At 40.7% G+C, this 16,003-nt stretch overlaps 1 protein-coding gene across 1 annotated transcript; it reads left to right on the top strand.

Annotated features, from left to right (window-relative positions):
• The first annotated feature begins 8,491 nt into the window (after positions 1–8,491).
• On the top strand, positions 8,492–14,072 carry LOC137177473 (myeloid-associated differentiation marker-like protein 2). Its single transcript, XM_067583816.1, has 2 exons — positions 8,492–10,159; positions 10,715–14,072. The coding sequence occupies exons 1-2, from the start codon at positions 9,879–9,881 to the stop codon at positions 11,364–11,366; spliced, it is 933 nt and encodes a 310-aa protein (XP_067439917.1). The 5' UTR covers positions 8,492–9,878; the 3' UTR covers positions 11,367–14,072.
• Positions 14,073–16,003: the final 1,931 nt, after the last annotated feature.

Genomic DNA, 16,003 nt, shown 5'->3' with positions numbered 1-16,003 from the left:
TGTCTTGAATATTGTCTTGAATTAAAGTTTAACAAAACAATTCACAACCTCACCTCAAGGTCCATTTAGTAGCTGTGTTGTTATGGAGCTTTCAATCAGATAATCTCCATCAGCAGACCTAGATGTTAAAATATAAAAAAAAAATTTCTGGGTAATTTAAAGGATAAGGCTGGCAATTTCTTATTGTCAACAAATCTCAAAGCCAAACCAACAATGAACTGATACTACTTAAAAGTGTTGTGTGTGTGCGTATCCAAAGCCTGATATATCTTATTCCTCTGTTCCGTACAACTCCGTTGTAATCCAAAAACTATTAAAAACACATCAATGAGCCATGCAGCTGCACTGGCTGACATGTTCTTTCACCCCGAAGATTACGGTCACATTAGTTTGTTTAGAAACTGCTCCAAAGAGTAATAACAGCGATCACATTTTCAGTCTCAGGAGAGTAGTTCTGTGTAAAGCAGACGCCACTGCGCGTGTGTAGGAATGCTACTCCAGAGCTTTACTATCTTGTGCTCTATCACAACCTCTTGACTTTGTACTATACTATAAAAGAACTTCTGATTATCCAAAGGGGAAGTGCAGTATCTCAAGTTTATAATTATTATTACGGAGGTTCTTTGGCAATTTTTTTTGGGGGGGGGGTGGTAGGAGTAAAATAAATCAGCCTAAAATAGCACCACATGAAAGTTTTACAATCTTACTGTGTGTTATGCAGTTGACTGGCCAGCCTGAAAACTTCAAACCATTTTTCTCAACTTCACCGTGCCTGTACTTACTGTACGCTCTCTGTCTTTGTAGGACAGTAAATATGATACGATAGGATGTATTTGAAGTTGTCACGGCCATATCAGAGGCACTGTGAGTGTGTTAAAGCGGGTTTGTAAGCAAGTGAAGGACGGTGTGTTAAGAGCACTTTGACATTTTTCAGGTGCCTTCTTCAAACCGTGGAGACCACAGCTGTGATGGACCTCATGATCCACAAATTCCTGCAGCCTCTGACACTCACATGCCTTGACTTTATCTGACTGTCCACTGGTGATACTAAACAAACAGCCATATTTTCACGTTGTCATCGTCACACACACACACACACACACACTTACAGCACGTTCCTCAGGCTTCTCCCCAGCTGCCTCCTCATTCAGAGTGTTTTAGCTGCAGGAGGGACTTCAAAAAGAGGCCGGACACAGAGGGGAGCCGTGTGTGTGTATGTGTGTGTGTGTGTGTGTGTGTGTGTGTGGGTGGATGGGAGGAGTGCATTCCACCCACTTGTCTCACGTACACACACTCTCTCTGTCTCCCTCTTGCAAATTAATTACTTCCAACTGCCCCTGGAGTCTTTGATGCCAAATAAAGCCCCGGGCACTTAGAGAGGCGGTTTATGGAGTTTGTGTTGGTTGTGTGTGTTCATATTACTTAACTGTGATGCAGACAAACAACCTTGTCAATCAGAAATTTGAGTTATCATCATCTCAAAGGTATTTTATCTTTTCCATGATTTATTATAAAGTCAAATTTTACTCATTTGCTTATTATACAGAGTTGGACATTCAAAGGTTGTAGTGAGAAGCTGTAGTGAACACATGGGGCCCCTAGGGTGCGTTTAGCTCTGCTAGACTGCTGCTTTGCTGCAACAGCGCTCCTTGGTGGCTGCAGCAGCAAAGACAAGCGTCTCCTCAAGGCCATAACTGCCTTGGAAAGAGGAGTGATGTTTTTACTTTACTTTTCTTTTTATATGTTGTGTTTTTTGAGAAATATTCTACAGTCATTCTGGATGATCTACAATCAAAATGTCTAAAATTGAGTCGTGCTGAGTAAGTTTTTCCTCCACCACTTACAACATATGTGCTTTGTGACAAAATCCACAGTCCTGGTTTTGTGCGAAAAGATATTCAAACGTTTATCTGAAACTAATATGAAGCTTAAGCCATCCAACTTAGTCATATCAAGTGGATATCTTCCATGTTACAGCCTTCTTACTATAAAATTCCTATCCTTCCACTGCAGCTAAACACAAAGACTTTGTAAATTATCCGTGTGATTTGACCAACCTTGAGGGCTTAAGCCTCATATTAACTTCAGATAAACTTTTAAATACATTTAAAACGCATAAAACGCAGACTGGGCTTTGTCCTCCATCATTTACATTGAAAGTGCATTATGAAGTGATCTTCTAATGGTTAGTATGAACAAGAGGAATGATTACAGCCAGAAAAAACAGTTTCAACGTTCATTTGGGTATCTGACTGTTGTTTTAAGACACACTTGAAAAATTGTGAAGGTATCCTTTAAATTAAGTGTGGCAAAGCTGCGTTTCATGTGTGATTTTGTACCAGTTATTTATGTAATGTTTTACGTACCTGTACCATTTGAAGTCAAATATGTCTACGTGCAGCACAGAGAATGTCATGAAGTTAAAGGGCTTAAAAAGTGGTCATTCATGAATGGAATATAAAAAGTAATTCATTATCAGTCGAGGGTGTGTGATACAATATTTTAGAGTTTGTGGTCAAATATTGGAAGAATACAGCGCTATACTCTGTCAGGATATTAGATGATGGCAATGTTTTTATTTTTTCTGTCTTTAGCTCTGATGGTGTGTTTACTGTACACGGTTCATTATTGTGTGTTTTAGTCAGAAAGCTTCTGTGAACCATCAGTTGAAGGTAGGCTATGTGTGCATGTTCATGTTAAACTTTCACACTAATATTGAAATTGACAGTTAAAGCATTTATAGACAGTTTGCTGAAAAGCCATTCCCAAATAAAGTCAACCAAATTTAAAGTTGACTTTGGACATTTCAATTTTACCGGCTTTCAGTCCGTACATCCTTCACCAAAATTTTGTCATTCTCTTGTTTCTAAAAGCAACAGTAATGAGTCAGCAAGTCAAATGACCTTTTTTAATTATTTTTTGTTTCATACCAACACTAAGGAACAATTTAGAGCCCATCGTGTAGGGGCTTTACAGTGCCCACATTAAGGAAGATAACACTCAGCCAGCCCTTAAACCCTCAATGAGGACAAGGAACAACTCCCCAAAAACCTCCATTTGGAGACTAAAAGGAAGAAACCTTGGGAGGGCCTGCTCAAAGACGGGATCCCCCTCTAGGACGATCGGCTGGTGGGTGTTGTGTGTAATGTTCCTGCTGTTTTACTGTCTTGTCCAGAGTAGAAAATGAAGCGATGACATGTGGAGAGGTGTTGGTGCAGAGGGAAAGTAAGATGTTTCAGTGTTGCTGTTATCACCTCGTCGATGTGATGCACTCATGAGGTGTTTGAGAGGGTTTGATGTTGACTGTGACACTCAACACTCACTATCAGTGTCACTCTCACTGTAGTCAACACTGTTGACATCACTGTCTGGAAAGTCACATTTGTAGTTGTCGGAGCTTTCCTCCTCTTCTTCATCCTCCTCATCTCGGGCAGACAGCGGGTCGTTGATGACATCTTTATCGCGCTCTTCCTGAGCACCAAATTGAGTCTGATTCTGTGCGTCGTTGTTGTAATTGAACACACAGTCACATCTGAGGCATCTGGTGCTGCTCTCTTCATCCTCACTATCCTCCTCTCTGCCTCTCTTCCTGGACCCTCCAGGCAGCGGCTCGTCGATGACATTTTCATCACGAATTTCCTCAACACCATCTTCATCAGGAAGTGGCTCTTCCTGCTCTTCTTCTTCGCCAACATTTTGTCTGGCCTCCATGTCAACCTCCACCTCAGCACCGACCTCAATTTCAGGATCCTGTAAGATGTCCTGGTTGTCATAGTCCTCGTCGGAGTCCTCTGAGGCCTGATTCAGAGCATCAATAACTTCCTGAAGCATAGCATTACGGTTTTCATCTGTGAGCCGCCCCTGCCAGGTGATACGCAGGATAAACAGTTGACCTCCTTCGGGGTTTAGCTCAAAAAGAGGATCTAACGTGTCACCTTGTCCGTTCATCAAGAAAGTATTTGTATTCCTAGTCAATGTAGAACTTCTAGTGTTTTATCTGCTTGACTTTGTGTTGAGCTGTGAGTGAAAACCAAAACATTTTACTGACTGTTCATAGCTTTGATCTTGTATGATGTCATCTATGACATACTTTTTATATGATGTCACATCAAGATGAGATGTGGGGGCAGTACACACAGCACTCATCAAAATGTCTGTCCACGTTTCTGAAGAGGATGGGGTTTGATAACATTTTATGGAATTCAAATCCAGGATCAAATCCACTTATTAAATCTGAATCCTTTTGAAATCCCTTATTGAATTTTAAATATGCATAACTTTTAATAATGGCACCAGCTTAGTTGTGTGGTCGTTAAAGTGAATTGAAATATATTTAAATTTATAAAGTAAAAAAGGCTGAAATAACCACAACTCAAAGATGTCTAATAACCCTTTGTTGGCAGTCCAAACACATTAAAGCTGCATTTATTGTGTTGGGTGGGGGGACACACACAAGCCTGCATGGAGCATTTCTGGCCACCTGAATAATAGAACATTAGACAGGTTTATGAGCAACATCTTTGTGAGATGCATACACATGCATGAGAGCTTATGAGGAGATCAACATGAGGAATTGTTTTTGTGTCTTTAACTTATGCACAAATTGCATAAGTAATGCACAAAAAATGTTCTCAATATTCCAAGAAGCAAATCTCCCTGTTAGCTCAGAGTACATAATTAGCCATTAGCATCCAGTGACCTGGTCAGAGCCCAGGATTTTAATAGGATGGTGGATGGTTATGCACAGAAACTGCTGTTGGCTTTAAAAAATCACAAACGATCTGCAGAGTCTTTTTTCAGGATGCTTTGCAGCTGACAAATAAAACAAATTGATTAGTGTATTGACAGATTGTAATGATTGAAGTTTTCGTATAACTTCTGTTTGACGTCCTAGAAGGTTCATGTCTTGTGGACAAACAGGACATGCTTCGTCTCACGGGCAAACAATATACTTAAAAAAAGTATATTATTTACATATTTGGAAATCTACACCGTACATATCATCTGTATTCTGATCAAATAGTGGATTTTATGTTCGTGTAAATAAAAAGAAACAGTCTGAACAGAAAACTCTCTTTCACTGTAAAGGAAAGTATATATTTTAAATATATACTGTACATTTATACAGATATTTTACTCTGGACTGTCAAGTGTTTTTCATTTATAATAATATTAATAAACTTAATGACATATTACATGACTCAAGTAAAGCACATCATGTATAAACAATCTTCATTTTTGGTTCTTCAAGCTGGGAATTTATAATAAATACAATGGCAAAATAAATCCAGACACAACCAGTAATATTAGAAAAGCGTCCTTTTAGTTACCTGCAATATAAATTCTATTTAGGTTCCCATATTGTTGCCCCCTTATTCCCTAACTTCACATTTAGTGAAGTAATTATGCTGTAGCCTATGTTGTGGACTGTAATCTAACTTGACGATATGTTTTTCCAGTGTAATATTAGACCATACCCACAGCACAGACTTTCTACTTTCATTACTGTCAATTACCACATCAAATGACTACATGTCACCCTTGCGTTTATGCAGCTGTTCTGTACAATTTTATATTCACCAATGTAAATTGATGTGGAGCAGAGAGACCACAGTCTGTCACACACCTGCAGGTGGAGACAGAGACCTGTGGACAGATATGATAAAACCAATGTGTGGCGGCCTGCCTGCTGCTGGTGATCTTAAGATGAGAGGATAGTTTTGTACACGGACTCAGAATCAAGTGCTGATTGTTTTATCCCTGCAACTGAAACATTACTTATCCACATGAAGTGAATGAGGTATAACCCAAAACATGGTTTAGGACATGTGATGGTGTGAAAAGGCTGCTCCTCTCCCTTTTCACTAGGTCCTTTTCCCCAATGTTGTCATTGTTTTGTGTGTAAAATCGTCATTATTTTCAATCGAATGTAATTTGTCAGTGAGGTTTTTTTTTGTAAATAATTGAATAAATTGGTTGATAAATGTGGTTTATCTTTGTTTGCACATGTTATTTCAGTTGTTCTGCCTGTATTGTTGTGGGTAGATCAGTTGCTCAATCAGGGATAGTGAAAACACATTTGCATCATTAGGTCCTCTAAGCAGTGGGGGATTGGGCATTGTTAGGATGTGGGGAGATGGGTAAAGTTGTTCCATAGTAAATGACAAATGACATTTGGTTGTAGTGGGCACACCTATGACTGTGTTTGTGTGCTTATAATAGATTGTGATTGTCAACAGTAACAAAGAAAACCAGTGTTTATAATTGTGTGGTGTTCTGTATAATTTGAAAGCCTAGTGTTTGTGTAGCTCACCCCCATACTTACCTGAGCAGGTGGTAGGTTCCAGTTAGGTGCGGCTGAGAGAGTAAAATGCCATTCAGGTATCAGTAGGGAGGAGATTGGGGGGCAGCTTGCTTTAAGGCTGCAGATTTTATTTGCTTGTTTGCTTTTTTCAGCTTGCCTCTGTTTCATTAATACTTTTGTTAATAAACATCACCTTTTTTGCACATACCCTGGCCTGCAGACCTGCTACATCTTCTTTAACATCCCTTTAACACACAGTTTCCAGTGCCAAATAACATCATGTGCCCTTTATATGGGGTGGTGGTGCCAGAGATGTTTTCCAGGGTTTGTAGGAACCCTTTAATGTAAAGGTGAAATCAGTTATTGTTATATGTTAAAAAAAATGTTTCAGTGATAGCCTAGAGAAGGAAAATTTAAGTAGTTTGTAGAGTCAAGGATTAACTTTGATGGGGATAATGTTTTGCTTTTGCCATGTGAGGGTTTCATTTGACACAAAATAAAGATACATTTTTCTCTCCATTCTACTACACATTATGTACACTACATTTTGTTATTATATATATATTTATTTATATTTATATATTTATATTATTATTTCCACAAATATTTATTTTATACTGGCCCTTTATACAGCCCCTCAGTTCAGCCTCTGTCTCTTAGCTCCTGTCTCTTTAAGGCCCCCCTCTCGATGAACCCACTCTGTTCTGATTGGCCAGCTTTCTGGAAGCCTGCCAAGGGGCAGCCATATCAGAGTCATGTTAAGTTACTGCTGATGCAAACCCAACATTTCTTGCTTTACGTCTTCATATTAAAGTCGATGTAAAAGAAAATCAGAGATTTCTTATAAATGTTAGAAAATAATTGTTGAAAACATGACAGGACTGCGATCTATGTAGTACTGAATTGTGACCATTAGACCGTTAAACTTTTTTTCACCATTTTTATGTTCAGGATTTTTTGGGCAGGCCTGAAATGGTGGCTTCATGACGTAATGGAGTCATACTAGAATGATCCATCTTCTAACACTATATAAGAACTAGAGCACCCTAGCATCAGCTGTGTGCTAGTGGCAGCATGCAATTCTTTCATTGAAAGCTTAGCATTAGCATCCAGGAGGATGTATGCTGCAGTCACAACAGAAGATGTAAACTCTGGGAAGATAGAAAGGTCTACACTTAACTATGAGATATTCTAGGTTAGCAGAGCAGTGCCTCTCAATAATGGCATTGTCCATGAATGTAGCACCCCAGTAGCTCAATAGCGCTATCGGGGATGCTACTCTTAAACCATGTTTCTGTAAAAATCATCACATTGCAGTCAATAATCCCTTTGTGAGTAGTGATCCACAGTCACAGTTCATCCATTCTGTTCACCAGAGACCATGCATTGGCAAGGACAATGCTGGGTAGAGATAGTCGATGAGGAGTTAGCTTAGCTTAGCCCTTAGCCCTCCTCTCTTCCCCCGTTTGTTTCTATCCTGGCAGATGAAGCCAGGTTGATAGCCACCGGTGTCATGGTATTAGCTGCTACTAGAGAATGAGGCCATTTTCAGTCAACGGTAGCGCTCAAGAGTTATTTCAAACCCAGCTGAGGCATCTGTTCATGAGTAGAGTTGGTGTTAGGGCTCCGATCCACCCAGAGGATATATCCATGTCCCGTGCCTGTGTGGCTGCACATACTGTGCCCAGTCTCACCCTCGCTGCCTCAGGTTGCATTGCGGATGCTACTCTGGTGCTACATAAGCAGAACTGCATGTCATAGAAATAATGTAAAACTAGGGGCACCATCATGAAACCAAAGAATCTAGAATATAAATTTCAGTTTTCAATCAAAGTGATTTAATTTTAGTTAGACTTTAATGTTGTGTTGACAGTTTGATATGAGGCCCCCATGTGGCATTAAAAATCTTTTAATGCAACTCTAAAAAGCCTCCATGAGCTCAGAGGTAAGGATTATTGACTCCTGTGTTGGTCACAGGAATCATTTGAAATGGTATCCTGTTCATTTAGGTGTGAGGATATGACATCACTGATACAGATATACTCCAGTAAGAGACACACTGGAACGCCTTAATAAAATTCAGGGAATTTACAATGTAACTTTATTAACACATATTGGTCATGATCTGTACACAACACAGACCGCATGTCATCTCGCCTCATTAGACGGGGTCTGCAATGTGTCTGCATGCCCCAACTCCACGCCCAACCACATGTAAACATCCCCCCAACACTTATCTGGTGATGGCCCAACCCTAAATAACTTCCATTCTGGTCTGACTGACTGGCAGCACCCCCTCCTCATAGTGGACAGAAGGACAGTGAGGAAGGAGAAAGTGTGTGAGGAGGAAGAGTGTGTGACAGAAAGTAAGAAGATGAGGGTTGACATTTGAGGACGGCTGGTGGTGGCTATGAATGTCTACAGCAACAGATACACACCCAACATGTCTGGGTAAGAGATCCAAGAAGATTGGCGAGGAGATTCTGACTTTGGACTGGACCATTGCAGCTGAAGGGTTTGACGGGACCAAATTTTGCTGTGGCTTTGCAGTATTTATTTCCTGGAAGACATGGCTCAACTGACAACTTCTTAATAAACATCCTGGACTTTTTGGATCTACAAGTTCTCGTCATAGAGAGAGGAATTTATCAACACATAATGCTACACTTACAGGGATTTCAACCCATCCTTCCTGGTTTGCATGGTGCACAATACTGAGTCTGGATATTTGTGAAATATGAGTCAGTGCGATCTCTCAGCAGAACGGTGAGTGTACGTGCCCGCTCGGTCAGCTTCAGCTCTTATAGAAGATCTCAAAGAGGGATTTACACCTTTGTTTGTGACAAACTTTGTGACTGTGACATACTGTGATTCACCAATAGAGTATCAGAAAGTCCCAACCAAGTCTGTAAACACAGCCGAGAAAGGGGAGGGTGACTCTGCATAACAATGCAACCAAAACACATTCACACAAGGTAAAAATACCACCTTAAAACACCTGAGAATCCGGACATCCTGCCATATGTTCATCAAGGACACTGGAAGTTTCAGCAGTGTTTGAGCAGAAAACCAGAGACATGTGTTTATCCTAAATTAAGATCTTTGAAGGCAGGGGTGCTTTCCAGGACCAAAACAGTGTTGTGATTTCATCTGAAGGGGTGAAAAGCAAAAGTGGAAGTCAAAGATAGAGACAGACTGAGAGGCAAAGGCTGTGAGAGGCTGCTTCATGAGAGGAGTAATTGATTGCACCATTTCTTTAAATGTATGAGACCATTTCATACATCTATACTTTGATTGATATTGTCAAGATACTGAAATTAAAAAGACTGGACTGGAATCTCTGGATGTCACATTTTTCCACAAGAATGCTTCTTAGATTTTGTTTTTGTGGCACTGGCTTGGACTTGAGCTAAAACTTAAAACTTTAGACTTCAGACCTGACCTCCACATCATCTTCGATTGTGCAGCTTCTGGACATTCAAAATCTCTTTGAGGCCCTGAAGACTTTACATCTTTAAAATCTTGCTGTGGAATATTTATTTTTTGCCTTCACCTGCTGTACACCTACCCAGTTATGGATTCACATGGTGGTCCGTACCTCAACATGAGGGCACTCTGCTCACCTCTGGGTGCTGCCCGCCTCTGTCAGTTGGCCATGGGCTGTTCTGTGATTGCCATGGTAATCCACAGTGCCGGCTACAGCGGTTCACAGGGTGTGTTTTGTATGGCGGCGTGGTGCTTCTGCTTCGGCATGTCAGTTCTGGTGTTCTTCTTGGATGCCACTCGCCTCTACAGCTGCCTGCCCATATCCTGGGACAACCTCACGGTCACATGTGCGGCCTTCGCAACACTCATGTAAGTCACATATGTAGATAAACCACTGTTTGTTTATATGTTTGCTTTATCAACTTTAGAAGGTGACAACATGGCATTGTTAAAAAATAATACCTTTTGTGGTGTCATAGTACAAGTTCATATGTGTGACAAAATAATCTCAACTCAAGTTCCACTCACTAGCTTTGTCAGAACTTTCAACTGATTTCATGGTCTTCATCAGCGAATAGAACTGAATAAGGTGTCATCATGTGACCAAAGTGAGGACCATTGAGAACATTAGAACAGGTCATATATGGGATAAGTGGATGTAGCCATTGTTGAACCAAGACAGAGGTTACGGTTTCATTCCTGTATACAAGCACCTATTATCTATGTGCTAAATGAAAGGTTGAAAGCTCTGACAAAGCTAGTGAGTGGAACTTGAGTTGAGATTATTTTGTCACACATATGAACTTGTACTATGACACCACAAAAGGTATTTCACTACCCTTATTCGCCCCACTGTGACCTCCAAAGCATTTTTCCCCCTGGTTTAATGACATCATATCTACACTGGTGTTTTTCTGTCTGCAGGTATGTGACGGCCTCCGTGGTCTACCCACTCTTCTTTGTCCGATCTGAGTGCCCCTATGCCGGCTGTGATGTCCGAAACTTCCGCATTGCTGTCACTGTCTGCTCCATCCTGGGTACTCTGGCCTACGGGGCTGAAGTGGCCTTGTGCCGAGCCAGGCCAGGCCAGACTATGGTGGGCTACATGGCCACTGTCTCCGGCCTCCTCAAAGTTGTTCAGGGCTTTGTGGCCTGTATCATCTTTGGAGCTCTGGCCAATAGGAGCGAATATACACGTTATGGTGCCACAATCTACTGTGTTGTCGTCTATGCTTTCTGCTTTGCTGTGACTACTCTCGTGGTCATAATGACTGTGTGTGGGCGGACCAAGGCCGTACGCTGCATGTCTTTTGATCGTTTCGTGGTGGTGTGCACCCTGCTAGAGGTTCTGCTCTACTTGAGTGCATCAGTGGTGTGGCCCGTGTTCTGCTTTGATACTAAATATGGCTCCCCTGGGCGACCGTCATCATGCCCTCAAGGGAGGTGTCCATGGGACAGCAAAGTCGTGGTGGCCGTGTTCTCCTTCGTCAACTTTGGACTGTATGTGGCGGACCTGGTATACTCCCAGAGGATACGATTTGTCTCCTCACATGGGCCCACTAACTCACGGGTGTAGCACTGTATGGAAGCTTATTTGGCATCGCTGACTTAACAGGCTATTCATCTCCTTCATTGTTTATGATTGTGTTCATCCACTTATTTGATATTTAAAGACACTGAAAAGATTGAGGGGGAAACATGGGTATGTGTCATAGATCCCAGACTCAGACCATCACTTTTACTGCACATGGTTTGTTGCTGAGGCACCCAGACACCCCAAATTCAATCAGAAGGACTGTGGAATGTGAACCAGGAATTTTCCCACTGCATACCCTCTGCCACACCCCACTAAGGTGACACCCCATCCCTTAAACTGACCCCTTCTGCCCTGTGAGAGATTTAGGGAGCCAGCCTCACCCAAGCAGGAAAGGCTCACTGGTATGTCCTGCCAAATCCTCATAAAACAAGACACTCCCACTATTCTTGACCTGTGACCTGGTGACCTAGCACACACATTTACTTGTTACTTGTATTTCTGTTCAAATAAAGCATACAAGATTTGAATATAAATAGTAAATCTGGCATTGGCATCTGTGGCATTCCTGTCATCCGCAAACCCCACCAACGATTTACGGACATTACCCAGGCTGCCAAAAATAAACAGGAGCTGTCTGCATTCATACTGAAGCAGTGAGACAGCATTTATAAGAGGTTGCTGTCTTTAAAACCTCTCTATCAAATGCTTACCTCAGTGTAGGATAAAAAATAATACTGCCCATTTAAAAAAACAGATGTCTCTCTACTTTGTCTTGTCCAACTGTACTGATAAGATGACCTGTAGTTTGAGCTGAAAACACACAATATTCACAATTGCACAATTTGAACATGGTCAGTGTGACCTAGGAATGTTTGCACATTGTCACAGAAGATAGTACATATGACCTAATATGTCCTTAAACACTAGGTCAAATGTCAAAAAACGATTTGCTTTCATTTACACTGGCTGTGATTTTACATTTAAATCAACTTACTTGGAAACTATTTCAGTCTCCAAATCCATATACCGATACATTATTAGTTAGTTCATTTTCTGATTTAAAGCTGCTATAATCAATATTTTTATATTCACAATGGATCAAATGACTATATTTATGTGAAAGGTGTTTCATAGTGAACTGACCCACAGAGAATCATCACCAGACTCTGCAGTTCCTCTCAGCTCTATGGAGAATGTCAGCACCTGTAAGCTCATTGGTTTTGTTCTCTGGACCCACAACTTCACTGTTTTGGTTCATTCTCACCAATCTCATCAGCATCATTTCAAGAGATGCTCACAGAAAAAACTCTGATAAATAGAGACTAGGTGTTGCATAGTTGAGTAAATAGCTGCTAAAGCAAAATATTTTTCAGAGCTCATCACTTCCAACCAGCACAAGTCTAGTTTCTTATTTAAGACCACTGATCGATCAGTCAACCCTGGTTCTCCTGGTGTCCCTATTACTTCTAATGTAAACTGTGAAAGGTTTTTAATGTTTTTCATAGACAAGATTGAGGGCATTCAATTGAAGATCATAGCATTATTATTGAAAGGTTGAGAACATAGGTTGGTATCTCCGGGACTGCCATCCAGTGGTTCTCCTCATACTTTTCTAACAGAAAATCCATTGTGTCTGTTGATGGCTTTACCTCCTCTCAAGCACTGTCTATGTATGGGGTGCCGCAGGGCTCCAGTCAAGGTCCAATTTTGTTTTCTCTTTATTTACTCCCTTTGGGCCACTTTATCAAACAGCATGATATTTCATTTCATCGCTATGCAGATGAAGCTGTACTTGTCCTGCAAACCATCTAAATCAGCTAAGATATCTTCCCTGCATAACTGCCTAGCTGCGGTTAAGGACTGGACGGGGGTAAATTTTCTTCAGCTTAACTCCTCCAAAACGGAAATCCTTATTATAGGCCCTGAGCACACTCATGGCCAAGTTCTGCCTGCTCTTGGCTCTCTACTTCAGCATGTGGTACCCACTGCTAAGAACCTTGGAGTTATTTTAGATCAGCTCATTCTTGAGTCCCATGTTAAAAGATTAGCTTAGTCGTGCTTTTTCCACTTGAGAAATAGCTCTAGAATTAAATCTTTCTTTTTTTTTTTAAATGATCTTCAAAGAGTGGTTCATGCTTTTATCACTTCTCATCTGGATTATTGTAATGCTGTGTTTACATACCTTGGCCAAATGATTACACAGCTTCAGGGTGTCCAAAATGCAGCCGCCAGACTTTAAACCAATTCACGGAAGCATGATCATATCTCCCCTATTTTATCTTCCCTTCACTGGCTGCCTGTCAATTTTAGAATTGATTTAAAATTTTTACTCTTGACTTTTAAGGACCTGCATGGTATGGCTGAGTTTCTAAATCATTACTCACCAGACCGTGGCTTGAGATCCACTGATAAGACCCTGTCAGCTATTCTCCGGTCAGGGCTGAAGACCAGGGGTGGCAGGGCTTTTGGGCTTCAACCCTTTGGAACAGCTTACATCTCTCAAAACTTACATATGGCTTTTGATTAATTATTTTACCTGTTACTTATTTTATCTGTTAATTTTATGTGTTACTTTTATCCATTATTTTATCATTACTTTTAACTGTTTTATGTGTTATTTTATTTGTTGACTGTGATTTTGTAGGTGATTGTTTATCAACTTTCTTTTGTTTGTCCTTGTTTGTGAAGCAATTTGTAATGGTTGTTTTGAAAAGTGCTATATCAATAAAGTTATTATCATAATTATTATTATTATTGTTGTTGTTGTTGTTGTTGTTATAATAATAAAGAGTCAGTTATTTCCCTCAGGAGTTGGTGGAGACCAAAACAGAACTAAAAGGAGAATGAATATTGGACTTACATCAGGTGTCCTAGATGTAAGTTGGTGTTCCTAGATGTGTCAAAAGGCAACTGCTATTGCCATATCAACTTAAGAGGTGATTATATGCCTATGTTGTGTTTGCAGCGTGTGTGGCCAAAAAATAAATCAATGCAGCCATAAACATAACAATACAAACATTTTTAACATGATAAAATAAAAAAAAGTCCAAAATTATTCAATATAATATAAAATTCTATAAACACATTTTTGTGAGCACACAATTACTGAACAACATGTCAGTCATGTTTCAACATTTCCTGGTAAGTATGCAACATAACCAAGACTTCCTTGTCTAGTCTGTGCCTTTAAATAATGAACTAAGTTCATAACATTGTACAGTAACATTGAGTTCCATTCAAATTTTACATGGATCTCATAAAAGCAAATTTTATTCATTCTGTATGGCAGTGCCACACCAGCATAAGTGTTGTTCAGGTGAATGGAAGTTTGTAAATGTAATTTTTAACTTATCTTCGATACAGGATCTGCTGTTTGCATACAGTAAATGGACAATTTATTCAAGGTTTGATTCGTATTTGGTGTCTGTATGCTTCTCTGCTTTGCTCATTCTCTTATCATCTCTTCTCAGTCAGCACTGACATTATCTGTCACCTCCATCACTTGAAGCAGGTGTAAATTCAGGACATGATTCTTATATCTAGTCAATCTGAGTGAATAAACCAGCAGATCATCAGCACCTTTGTGGGTAAAGGAGAAGAGATTGAGGCCTTTCTGTCCTCCGCCTTCTGTCGGCACTTTTATGTCTTTGTTTCCCTGGAATAAAACAGAAGAAAAGATCCAACTACCATAGTTTAGTCTTGCAGTCTCTTCTTCTTCTTCTCCTTTTCTCTCGATTAAGATTTCTGTCAACCCTCTTCTTCTAATTCTTTCTCACACACCATACCAGTCACCTCCTCCTCCTCTCCATCCTTCACTCCTCTCCGCTTTGGTCACCTCAGTGAATCTCATCTCTCTAATCCAGGATCGATGTATTCCCCTGTCACATCTGTGAGTGCTATAGATGTATTATATTAAGTCCTCGGGAAGCCACTGTGCTACAGCATACGTCTACCAAAACTGTCTCGGGGCTCAGCAGCAAATCCAACACCAGTTGGCTGCTCTTGTATCCAAATCTGTCTAAGACCACAGAAACGTCATTGTCTGTCTTAGAGATTTGCAGTTTTAAACATTGGGCCTTTTTTTTTTGTAAATTAGTGGGTAAACACAAATGAATAACGTGTACATAGAGAAAGAGCAGAAGAGCAGGGATTTGAGGGGGATTTATGTAAACTGGTGATGTTTGCAACAATAAATACATTTTTGTTGTTGAATAAATGTTTTAATGTTGAAATTGTGTTGTGAGTGAGTGAGATGTAACATCAGTGGAATATGACAGAGCTCAGAGAAAGCCTCCACTGAAACTGACAGACAGTGTTGCCACAGAACAATCTGTACCTCCATTAAGGCCTGTGTACTCCCTGCTCCTCTGCGGATCCCCATTTAGCAGCTGTTCCATGTTTGGCACTCACTTTACATCTCACTCCCTGCGGGCCTCTGTCTTAAACATAGCGCGCACACACACACACACACACACACACACACACACATGCTCACACAGCCCTTGGTGTATGAACCCGTCTGACAGAGATGAGCTGCGACAGGTGTCCATCATAATCGTTCCTTCCTGATTCTCCAGCCGGGGGGACGTGGAGGGACAGAGGACTGTCGGTTTGCTGTCGTGACTTATCTCTCATGGCGCATGTTGCTGATGTCAGCTTACCGCAGTAGCTCTTGG

The sequence above is a fragment of the Thunnus thynnus genome, chromosome 3 (genome assembly GCF_963924715.1).
Source record: "Thunnus thynnus chromosome 3, fThuThy2.1, whole genome shotgun sequence".
NCBI classification, from domain to species: Eukaryota; Metazoa; Chordata; class Actinopteri; order Scombriformes; family Scombridae; genus Thunnus; species Thunnus thynnus.
This window is presented reverse-complemented; position numbering and strand designations above follow the sequence as displayed.

Excerpts from the sequence above, each read along its gene's own strand:
- LOC137177473 (XM_067583816.1), top strand. The coding sequence starts at position 9,879 with ATGGATTCACATGGTGGTCCGTACCTCAACATGAGGGCACTCTGCTCA. Across the intron at positions 10,160-10,714 it reads GCGGCCTTCGCAACACTCAT|GTATGTGACGGCCTCCGTGG; the intron begins GTAAGTCACATA and ends TTCTGTCTGCAG.